The sequence below is a fragment of the Entelurus aequoreus genome, linkage group LG02, assembly GCF_033978785.1.
Source record: "Entelurus aequoreus isolate RoL-2023_Sb linkage group LG02, RoL_Eaeq_v1.1, whole genome shotgun sequence".
Taxonomy (NCBI): Eukaryota; Metazoa; Chordata; class Actinopteri; order Syngnathiformes; family Syngnathidae; genus Entelurus; species Entelurus aequoreus.
Window position 1 is genome coordinate 59,744,744 of NC_084732.1, and position 12,333 is coordinate 59,757,076.

Consider the following 12,333-nt stretch of genomic DNA (forward strand, 5'->3'; position numbering starts at 1 on the left):
GTTTCCGTTACAGTTTGGTTATTATACACGTTTAGTAGATCAGCTATGATTGTGATATCAAGTTTGCACATGTTTTAGTACACTCAAAACTTTAGTACAGCTTCCCGGTAAAAAACAAAGACAGGTGAAAGAGATGAAAGCAGTGTGCAACCATTGCTCAGTTGGCACGGATAACTTTAAATAATAGTGTTTCTCATAGAAAACATGTGTAAAAAAAACCTTATTTAATAATAATAATAATAATAATGGATTAGATTTTATATCGCGCTTTTCTATTATTAGATACTCAAAGCGCTCACAGAGAAGTGGGAACCCATCATTCATTCACACCTGGTGGTGGTAAGCTACATTTGTAGCCACAGCTGCCCTGGGGTAGACTGACATTACAGGAAGGTCATGTATGTGCTGCACTAGACTGGCAATTATGTTTCACATAACATTGTTGGCCCTGCGATGAGGTGGCGACTTGTCCAGGGTGTACCCTGCCTTCCGCCCGATTGTAGCTGAGATAGGCTCCAGCGCCCCCGCGACCCCAAAGGGAATAAGCGGTAGAAAATGGATGGATGGATAACATTGTCTATGATTTGTGTTTTACAATTAGATTTAGAGGTTTGAAGCAACAGGCATCTGTAGTGCAGAGCAGCAGACTGGCCTAGTAATTCAAAGTTAGTGATCAATATTTATTTCCACAGAGTTTGGTGACTATATGCCTGTTAGTAGAAATAGTTCAATGTCCCCTTGTTCCAATAAAAACACATTTGTTAAACATTTGCACAAGCTTAAAACATCACAATGCTAAGTTTTGTTAGTCTCTCAATAGTTTTGTTCTTTGTATTGTAATGCCCTGCAGTGGAGGAGAGACGCAGTCGGAGATGCACTCTCAGATGCTTTATGAACAGCGGTAACAAAGCCAGTGAGCATAAACACATTTTTACATGAGCTGCTGTTAGCCGCAACTCACTCTCAGACACTCATCACACGGGCACTCAAACTCTCACGAGACCACGTTCACTCTCCCGCTCTCCACACGTCACACACAACAGCAACACCCTAGATTTACTAAGATCTAAATACCTCCCGCTAAACAGCGTGTGCAATAAAATATTAATAAAATAGCATTTACTATTAGTGGGCGTGTTGCGTGTGATCTACCAAAACTCTGTCTGCAATTGAAAAGTGGTGCAAACCGCCTAATGAGGATTTTGCGTGTATTACAGGGGCATCACCACGGAGACACTCCTATTTACATCACATTCATTTTATCATGCTCCTAAATGTGGCGTTATGCTATGTTTTCAAACAAGCAGGAGACATGTATCACTTTTAATGGGCATTATAGCAGCAGGTGTGCAGTGCATCTACAGTGACATCACTTTTTTTCCCCTTTTTTTTTTTTACTGGTGAAGGTGCATGAGAGGGAGGCTGCACTTACTGTATGTGCTCAAGATGCAAAAAATGCATACTTCAAATTTTGACACTTCACCCTTACCCCCGGTGCCGCTCACACTGGTGAATGAATGATGAATGAATGATAGGTGGTGGCCGGAGGGGCCGTAGGCGCAAACTGGCACACACAACAGCACCACCCTAGTCACCTAGTGTCACAAGTGCCAATTATCCTGTATGCTTCCATTGCTTTTTGTTCCAGTTTATATCTAACTGCATTGTGGATTTTACATGAGTCCTACATATATGTGCACTTCATGTGTACATTAATGTGGTTTTCTTTGTGTGCTTAGTTTTACAGTAACTTCATTGTAGAAACTATCAATTAACAACCGCAAGTTATTTTGTCTCTAATTCAAAGGACTGTTTCCCTATCTGCCAAACATCCAGGGAGGCCCAAATAATATAAAGTTTGTAAACAAACCAGGGGTGTACAAAGTTTCTGGGTGTTGTTGATTAATGGCTTTCGCTTTGCATAGTAGAGTTTTAACTTGTACTTACAGATGTAGCGACAAACAGTAGTTACTGACAGTGGTTTCAAGTGTTCCTGAGCCCATGTGGTGATATCCTTTACACACTGATGTCGCTTTTTGATGCAGTACCGCCTGAGGGATCGTAGGTCACGGGCATTGTTGCTTACGTGCAGTGATTTCTCCAGATTCTCTGAACCTTTTGACGATATTACGGACCGTAGATGGTGAAATCCCTAAATTCCTTGCAATAGCTCGTTGAGAAATGTTGTTCTTAAACTTTTCAACACTTTGCTAACACATTTGTTCACAAAGTTGTGACCCTCGCCCCATCCTTGTTTGTGAATGACTGAGCATTTTACGGTAGCTGCTTTTATACCCAATCATGGCACCCACCTGTTCCCAATTAGCATGTTCACCTGTGGGAGGTTCCAAATAAGTGTTTGATGAGCATTCCTCAACTTTCTCAGTCTTTTTTTGCCACTTGTGCCAGCTTTTTTAAAACATGTTGCAGGCATCAAATTCCAAATGAGCTAATATTTGCAAAAATAACTATGTTTACCAGTTCGAACATTAGGTATCTTGTCTTTGCAGTCTATTCAATTGAATATAGGTTGAAAAGGATTAGCAAATTATTGTATTCTGTTTTTATTTACGATTTACACAACATGCCAACTTCATTGGTTTTGGGTTTTGTATGAATTAATTTTAATAACTAATAATGCCATTTTGTCACACAGATATATCTTTATATCCTAGAGCAGTGGTTCTTAACCTTATTCGAGGTACCGAACCCCAAAAATGTCATATGCGCATTCACCGAACCCTTTAGTGAAAAAATAAATAAATAAAAAATTCTAATTGAAGACAAAGTTATGTTTTTTTTTACTGGTGCACAAAATGAACCGTGCATGAACATCCCCTTGTTCAAAGAACAAAACCAACATATGAACTCACAACAAATTACACATCTGCAAATCAGATGGAAAATTAGAGGTAACATTGTTTGGGGGTATCCATAATACGCCGATAGGGAGAAGTTTTTATTTACACGATGAGTTGGGTGTGTCTTGACCTCCGCGGCGCAGGCTCTGCCGAACCCCTGAGGCTGGCTCACAGAACCCCTAGGGTTCGATCGAACCCAGGTTAAGAACCACTGTTCTAGAGCAAGGGTCTGGAACCTTTTTGACTGAGAGAGCCATGAAAGCCAAATATTTAAAAATGTATTTCCGTGAGAGCCATATAATATTTTTTAACACTGAATACAACTAAATGCGTGCATTTTTAAGTACGACCAACATTTTCAGAGTATAATAAGTATCTTATTCTTTTTAATAACATTGTTATTCTGAAGCTAACCAATAATAAATAAAATACTTCTTACCATTAATGCGACTTCTTGAACAGGTGCGGTAGAAAACGGATGGATGCATTAAAATGCATGAGAATGTTTTATATTTTGAACGTTATTTTTAACACTGTGATTACCAGCGGAATTATTAATTATTTATCGTGTTAAGCAATGTCAGCTAAGATTCATCTGAGAGCCAGATGCACTCATCAAAAGAGCCACATCTGGTTCGAGAGCCATAGGTTCCCTACCCCTGTCCTAGAGGGACAAGCAGCAGAAAATAAACGGATGGATACAAAAGCATATACCTATACAAAGTATACAGTATATATGTATATACATACAGTATATATACTTTAGATAACTTTTTTCTTTTTTGCAAATCATATGATGTCATATGGATGCTGCCCTGTACACGTCCCCAACCACACCCTTGACCACACCACCACTGCCAAGAATAGATTGCATGATTTTCTGCATTTTACTAGGAATAAAATAATCATTCATTAATGTCAAACTGTCACACTTATCTGCATCGTTGCGCTTTTTTAAAAGTACTTTTTTTAAATTGAGGATTTCATTTATTTTTAGACTAACATGCTAGAGGTTAGTTGGAGTGTTTAAAAAAGTTGTTAATGTCACAAAAGTTAAGAAGTTTAATGTTTTGCATTTTACATACAGTACCCAAAATGAAAAGAAGCGTGACCTTATATATGAGGTACGAGCGAACCATATTGGACTGAGCCTAGTCTATAAAATTCGCTACACCTCCCTGATACCGAAGTACATGTCAAACTACTTCCAGAACGTAAATGACCGCCATAACCACAACACCAGGGGGAGCTCCACAAACCACGTTAAACCCAGATTCCGATCTAACAAAGGTCTTAACTCATTCTTCTTCTATGCCACATCAATATGGAATGCACTCCCAACAGGTGTAAAAGAAAGTGCATCTCTATCCTCCTTCAAAACCGCACTAAAAGAACACCTCCAGTCAACTACAACCCTAGCCTAACCCCCTCCCCCCACCACATCCCACCTCCCCGGATTGTAAATAATCAAATGTATATACTTGTTCTTATGCTTTCTGAGCTCACTATGGTCACCGCTCGCTGTACATATCCTACGAAGTGAGACCTACACTGTTTCAATGTCCATTTCTCAGATGATATAATTGTTGATGACTGAAGTGCTGATAGCAACCCAACCTAACCCCCCCGCTCCAACCCCCTCCACATCCCACTCCACGAATTGTAAATATTGTAAATAATTCAATGTGTATACTATACTCTGATGATTAACTTGTGTGACGACTGCATTATGCTGATAGTATATATTTGTACCATGAATTGATTAACGTGGACCCCGACTTAAACAAGTTGAAAAACTTATTCGGGTGTTACCATTTAGTGGTCAATTGTACGGAATATGTACTGTACTGTGCAATCTACTAATACAAGTTTAAATCAATCAATCAAATTGATGCTGTTCTGTCACAACCCTTCAGTAGTTTAGGCATAAGCATACCTATAAATTCAGCATGTTGACAGCATGAAAATGAGATGACACACATACAGTATATACTATCAAAAAAATCATATTTGAAAAAGAGGGTCCATATTGAACGAACAAGAGCAGCCCTCTCCCTTGGCCCAGTAGTGATCACATGTCGGTTTATCTGTCTTTGAAAGTGAGGAGCAGCTCCGTGCTGTAACCATAATTAATATTTCATCACAGAGCATTCATTGAGGGCCTGTCGAGGATTCTGACTCTACCCCCGCCATTAGATGAGCTAACATGAATTAAAGCAGCCCGACGAGAATACTTGATGATGTTCTAATCGACATGAGAGCTGACGCTGTTTGTTCATGAAGACTCCGCCAGTTTGGCCCCAACGTAAGACAGAGACGTGACATTTACAAATTTACTCTGCACAGCAGTCAGACCACAGCAACCTTGAAAGAACCCTTTCCCTGCTGTACCTCGTATCTTCCAGGGTATTGAACCTGATTGCGGCCGACCAGCACAGTTTGAAAGATGTGCTCCAAAAAATGCTTTACCTTTCTTGGAATACTATCGTATACGCAGGGGCCCTAAGCGGAATTGGATGTTTTCTCTTTTGCCTCGGACTGACCAAGTACTGAAAATGTACCTCACGGCAGCAATGTGCTTTCTTTACTGAGATTTTAGTGATTTTGGTGTCCTATACGGACAGCGCATAATTTGCATGTAAGGAGCAATTGTAATACATTTACAGATAATTCCCCAATAATGTGATTTCTTTTTTTATATTGACAATTCATGGAAATTATATAAATTGTTAAGTTGTTTTATTTTAGCCTCGTAAGCATTTAGGGATGTATTGGCTAAAATGTCGAAAAAAGTCATATCTAAAGTAAAGTTGTCATCAAATCATCTGGAGTACAGGCATGGTTTTAGGCTCTTTTGAAAGCTACTTTTTAAATTTTTTGTTATTTTTATAAAGTACAATTGATCATTTAAAAGGGTTAACGATTATCCATCTTAAAATCAGGAGCTGCTTCTGCATTTAACGCATAAATAAGGCGCAGCGTATTTTGGGGTGCAGGCATGGTTAAACATACGCTATCTTAAAACATACGGTAGCATGCATGGACGCTGTTTTAAAAAGGCAGCAGGAGCAAAGCTGAGTTCAGTTGCACTTTATTGAAGTATTTATCAATGTACTCACATTATTTTTTGATCCCTCCTCATCCACAAATCCATCAAAGTCCTTATCTTCTGTGTCCGAAATGAACAGCTGGGCAAGTTCTCCATCAAACACGCCAGATTCCCTCTCCATTTTCAAAGTCAGTCTCGTTGTCCATTAGCATAGCAAGCTAGCACAACAGTAAAAGCTGACTTCTTTTGCCCCGTTGTGCGTATCGATTCGCTACCGTTCTGGTCCCCTTCTTCTCCACAGTGTGCTTCACCGGGATGTCGAAAGTGAGCGGCACCTCGTCCATGTTGGTGATGTGTTTGTCGGCAATTTTTTTATTTACAACGCACATAGCAGCACTATATGCTCACTGGGGGCGTGCCTTTAGCGTCCTCTCTCACCTGAAACTTTCACCCTTTAACAGCCGCATGCTGTCCTCAGTCACGTCCGCTTTTCCTCCATATAAACAGCGTGCCGGCCCAGTCATATAACATCTATGGCTTTTGGAACTCAGCGCACACACAACAACCTATCTGGATTCGATAAGAGATTCGATAAGGAATCGGTTCGATAAGATGACTCGATAATTTCTTAACAAACATTATCCCTATTCTTACACTATCTCTAAGGGAGAGCCCCAATCACCCGACGGAGGAAACTCATTTTGGCTGCTTGTACCCGTTATCTTGTCCTTTCAGACATAAGCCAAAGCTCATGACCATCAGTGGGTATAGGGACATAGATTGACCGGTAAATTGAGAGCTTTGCCTTCCGGTTTAGCTCCTTTTTCACCACGACAGACCGATACAGGGTCCGCATTACTGCAGACGCTACACCAATCCACCTGTCGATCTCACGAACCACTCTTCCCTCACTCGTGAACAAGACTCTCAGGTACTTGAACTCCTCCACTTGGAGCAAGATCGCTTTACCAACCCGGAGATGGCACTCCACCCTTTTCCAAGCGAAAACCATGGACTCAGACTTGAAAGTGCTGATTCTCATCCCAGTCGCTTCACACTCAGCTGCGAACTAATCCAGTGAGAGCTAAAGATCTTGGTCAGATAAAGCCAAGAGGACCGCAATATTCACAAAGACCTAATCCTGCAGCCACCAAACTGGATACCCTCAACGTCCTGACTGTGCCTAGACATTCTGTCCATAAAAGTTGTAAAGAAAATGTGACAAAGGGCAGCCCTGGCGGAATCCAAGCCTAACTGGAAACTGGGAAGCTCTGACACTGTCCAGACAGGGAGCGGATGCCACAATCAGGCAGTCCAATACCCCACACTCTCTGAGCACTCTCCACAGGACTTCCCGAGGGACAAAATCAAATGCGTTTTTTATGTCCACAAAACACATGTAGACTGGTTGGGCGAACTTCCAGACACCCCTAAGGATCCTGCCGAGAGTATAGACTTGGTCCATAGTTCCACGACCAGAATGAAAACCCCACTGCTCCTTCTAAATCCAAGGTTCGACTTTCCGACTATGAAATTAGACAGTGTAAAAAAAAATTACTTTTATCTCTTCATAAGTAATTTGATCAGTATTAACTCGGACATATTTCAGTCAATTCCTTATGTTGATGATGGCTGGGACTTATTTTGTTATGAAGCAACTAATCTAATAGATCGGGATCGACGTGGCTCGGATGTTAGAGCGGCTCGATCCCCACTTTGCTCCCAGTGGCACTTACACTGGTGTATGAATGTGCAGGACTCCCTTGAAAATTTGGATTTGTAATCTAAATGGGAATATCCTTGGTAAATAAAGGTTGCAAAAAAACATACTCCCATAAGAAGCATCAGAGTTAAAGGCTCACATCTTCCCCAGATAAACTCCGACCTGATAAGCCCATTCAAAGAGAGCCACCTACTCAGTGGCCTAGTGGTTAGAGTGTCCGCCCTGAGATTGGAAGGTTGTGAGTTCAAAACCCCGGCCGAGTCATACCAAAGACTATAAAACTGGGACCCATTACCTCCTGCTTGGCACTCAGCATCAAGGGTTGGAATTGGGGGTTAAATCACGAAAAATGATTCCCGGGCGCGGCACCGCTGCTGCCCACTGCTCACTCACCTCCCAGGGGGTGAACAAAGGAATGGGTCAAATGCAGAGGACAAATTTCACCACACCTAGTGTGTGTGTGTGACAATCATTGGTACTTTAACTTTAACTTTAAAACCAAATCAAAGAATGCTTAACCTGAATTTTTATAATGATACATTTTTCCACTTGGCAGTTTTGGAGACATTTAAATACAATTCTTAACAAAAGCAGCAAACGCTCTATTAATCAGCTTTATATCAAGAGTAATACTATCTTCAATCCCACTCTCATCTAATGCTTTTAATGAGCCCTTCTCTTTTGTTTCTCGTACGTTGCATACTACCTTTTTATTCCATGGTTGAACGATGTTATTTCTTCTTATCCGAATAGTTTTTCCTTCAGGAAAATTAAGCCTCTTGATGTGTTTTATGCCATCTGTGAGTTGAAAGTGAGTTGTAGTACTGGTGCCTTAGTCTTGAAGTTAAATTTATGAAACTTGCTGCTCACATACTGATGTATCCTTTGGCTGATATATTATTTTTCTCTCTTTGTCCACACAACCTTTTCCCTCCGTATGAAAATCTGCCGGAGTTGTTCCTCTTTTTAAAAGGTGGAGAATCAACTGATGCAAATACCTATAGACCAATTTCCATAATCTTTGTTATTGCAAATGTTTTCTAAAAACTTAGTTTTTTATTAGTTATTTCAAGTCACTCAAGCTAATATTTTATCTCCATATTAATCTGGTTTTTGTCTTTATTTTTCTACAACACAAATGACTTGTTTTCTGCATCAGACTCACTAACTTACAGGTGCAATTTTTATTGAATTATCAAAAGCTTTTGATATGGTCGACCATAATCTTCTCCTGGACAAACTGCATCATATTGGACTGACTCAAAATGTTGTTCATTGATTTAACTCTTATCTTCACTATAGATTTTGACATGCTTCTCTTAGTGGTTGCCAATCCAATCAAATGTTAGTCGATAGAGGTGTTCCACAAGGTTCGATTTTAGGGCCACTTCTTTTCTCTTTTTTCATTAATGATTTACCTCAAATCTGCTCAATCTGTCATGTATATATACCAATGACTGTTATTTACCATTCCAATTATGACGTATAACCAATAAAGTATAATTTGCAACAAGACTTCAATACTGTATAACACTGGTTTGATAACAGCAAACTTGTTCAATCTGAAAAGATCATTTTTATGGTGATACTCATTTCCCAGAGTAGTATATCAATTTTAGTGATGGAACGCTACAAGAGCGAGGTTATGTATTTGAATACCTTTGTCCACCCTGAGCTTACCATTAAACCACATATTGATTATATTTGTAAGAAAATGTATGGCTGTTTGGGTTCCCTCTACAGATCGATCCATAGTTTTTAATTTCCAGTTAGGAAAAATAATCATTTCACAATTGTTAGTTCCTGTACAAGATTATGCTGATGTTTACCAAAACACTTTTGACTTTATCCCCAAACCTCTCAACATTTGATATAACTGTGCAGCTTTGTTCTGCGATGTCCATCAGGACTCATTGTAATGTGAGGCTGTTATTTTGCTTAATCTTAAACTTTCACTAGATTTTGTTTCTTTTTAAATGTACTTCCTTACATGTCCCACTATACGTAAAACACATTTTGGTTCAGTATGCAGCTCTCTATTCTCTTAGACGTATCACTTATCCAAGTTTTACAGTCCCTAAAATTCATCCATAAATAGGCCGTATATCATTGAAATTCAAATTATGAATAAATCATATCGGATTGGAGTATTCTTCCTGTTTCTTCAAAGTCCATTACCTGTTTATTTTTAAATCAAATGCATTTTCCCACTTGCAAACAAGTTGTTCTTGTTTCTGATGTTGAATGTTTTACCATATTTTATGGGGCACCGTAAGTGTTCCTGTTTTGTCACCTTGTAAAATGTATGTCTGCTGTTGAACGGATCTGTGTTACTTTTTAAATGCAATGAAATTAAAGTTCAATCCTAAAAAAAATTATAAATTGGAATCGAAATTAAAAAAATTAAAAGTTAAACAATTAAAAAGTTACAAAATTAAAGTTCTATCCTATCCTATATAAATTGGAATTGAAATTGAAAAATACTTCTGTCAATTATTTATCTGGCTACTTGCTGACTGCCTTGTTGCTCCACACCTTTTTGGTTCTGCTTCCTGGTCTTATGGAGTAGTGTTTATTGTTATTATTTTGTTTCTAAATTTTCTCGACAGATCTGCTTGTTGCTTTTCATTTGCACTTTGTTTTCTGCAATATTTGTAAATGTTCTAATATTTTCCTTGCAAACTTTATCTTCCAAAAAAACACTCATGTCATACAAATTGCACTGTGTTTCACTCTCATTTGCAGGTAAAGTAACTTCACACAGCTGACATGATGGTGCTTTGTTATTTATTCCAAAAACTGTGCTAGTTAGCTATCGTACTACATTGCGTTGCAGACGCTGCGTCCGTTTACATCTTAAACAAATAGAGCATTTTCCGTGAAAGTTTTTGCTTTTGGATTCTTTCGGGCACGTCAAAAATATTTTTACAATATACAATTTGTCAAGTATCGGATGAATACAGATCCTGAGTATCGGATCAAACCATCCCTAATTGTACTGAGCAAGAACGGTTTGTGGAATTTGACTCAACTCATGGAAGTGTTTTTACCCAAATAGTAATTATGATTTTAATATATTTGGTGACTTAATCTGTCGGATTAAAAAAAAAGATGCTCTTTTGAGAAAGTTTCATGGGTCTGCCAAAAATATGTGTTTTACCTGAAGAACATATCCTCGTATGTAGTCCTGCAATGTCCAGTCGAGTGCATTGAGGATTTGGATAACCTCTTCCTGTTTGAGGACAGAGAAAAGGCGGTCCAGAAGGATCTTGAGGCGGATGGGAATAGCTTGGGTACCATACAGCATCAAGCTGCAGATGTCAAACACCACGTTGGAATGCACAATCTCCACCTGGCTGCTCTGGTACATTTGGTGCACCTTCAGCTTGCTGAGAGCTACAACATACAGATAGATACATGTTCAAACGACTTGACATTACATTGCAAAATCATATTCACTGTTGGCCCTATTCTTTCCTTTGCGCATTACTGTTTTCTACACACTTGAAGTTATGCACATTTCTCTTGTTCGTATTCTCCCATCCAGACTGCGGACACGGCCTACCTGCCTAAAAGAGACACACGCCCATAAGTGTGACTCAAGGCCTGTGATTCATTTTACTCGGAGAACTTTGCCATGCCTTTTTTTTTTGGCCGTGTAAAAATTGTGGAACATACATTATACCAACGCTTGTAAATGTCTTTGAAATCCGTGAAAAAATAAACAAAAATGTCATGCACTGTTTTTGATCAAGACATTTTAAAGCTGTTGACACATTTAACTGATGAAAAGGAAGGACAAAGCAATCGGCATCTTACCATGTGCAACCCAGCCATGCTTGCAGTGTTCACACTGTCGTCGCTTCAACTTCCCAGGCTTGAAGTTGACGCAGTTGCAATTCACCAAAGTGCAACAGATAGCCTGCAAACAATTTTTGAAGATTACAAAAATAAAATGTGTTTGACAAGTAGGAAGGGCTTTTATTCTTAGTATTTTCTGTTTATGCTTTGGGCCTGATTTGCATGTACTAAAACACGTGCAAAGTTGATCTACTAAACCTGTGCAAAGTGGATTGCGTCTCTTAAGTGAACAGAATAAGACGTGCAATCCATTCTGCATCTCGGTCTTCATTACTATAAAATGCAAATATATTACACAGCATGCGCAATGTGATTTTTCAACACTCCTCACTGTTTTGGGGACACTATTTTGCGTTTTAATTGGCACATTTGAAAAACACGTGCAGGCAAACTGACACTGTTCTACACACGGCTGTGAGAGACGAATGCTCGTGCTGAGAAGACAAACGATGCATGTGAACGTTTCAACATGTTTAGATGGTCAGAAATAATAAATATTAGACACATCATTTATTCAGCAACATCTTTTTATAATTTCATAGCTGCTGGATGATTTAGGGGGCTGATTAAAACGAATTCAGTTGATGCGTTTTGGTGTCATATAATATATTTTTTTTATGAATTTCACATGAATGGATATATATTACCGACATTTATCCTTTATGATTAAAAACTTCTTGAAGTAGGCATTTTTTGCATTTTAATCACACTCGTACAGCCTCCCTCCTGTACCCCTTCAGGAGTAAAAAAAGAAAAGAAAAAAAAGTTTTGTCAATGTAGATGCATCGCACGATTGCTTCTAAAATGCCCATAAAAAGTGGTACATGTCTCCTGCTTGT

General features: G+C 39.1%; 1 protein-coding gene across 2 annotated transcripts in view; it reads right to left on the reverse strand.

Moving 5' to 3' along the window:
• The window catches only part of bnc1 (basonuclin zinc finger protein 1), a 59,146-nt gene that overhangs the window by 13,167 nt on the left and 33,646 nt on the right, over positions 1–12,333 (reverse strand). For both annotated transcript variants that reach the window (XM_062068468.1, XM_062068477.1), the window contains exons 2-3: positions 11,453–11,555; positions 10,794–11,029 (exon numbers count right to left, since the gene is read on the reverse strand). In XM_062068468.1, coding sequence (XP_061924452.1) covers positions 10,794–11,029; positions 11,453–11,555 — 339 coding nt within the window. The remainder of the gene's footprint in view (positions 1–10,793; positions 11,030–11,452; positions 11,556–12,333) is intronic.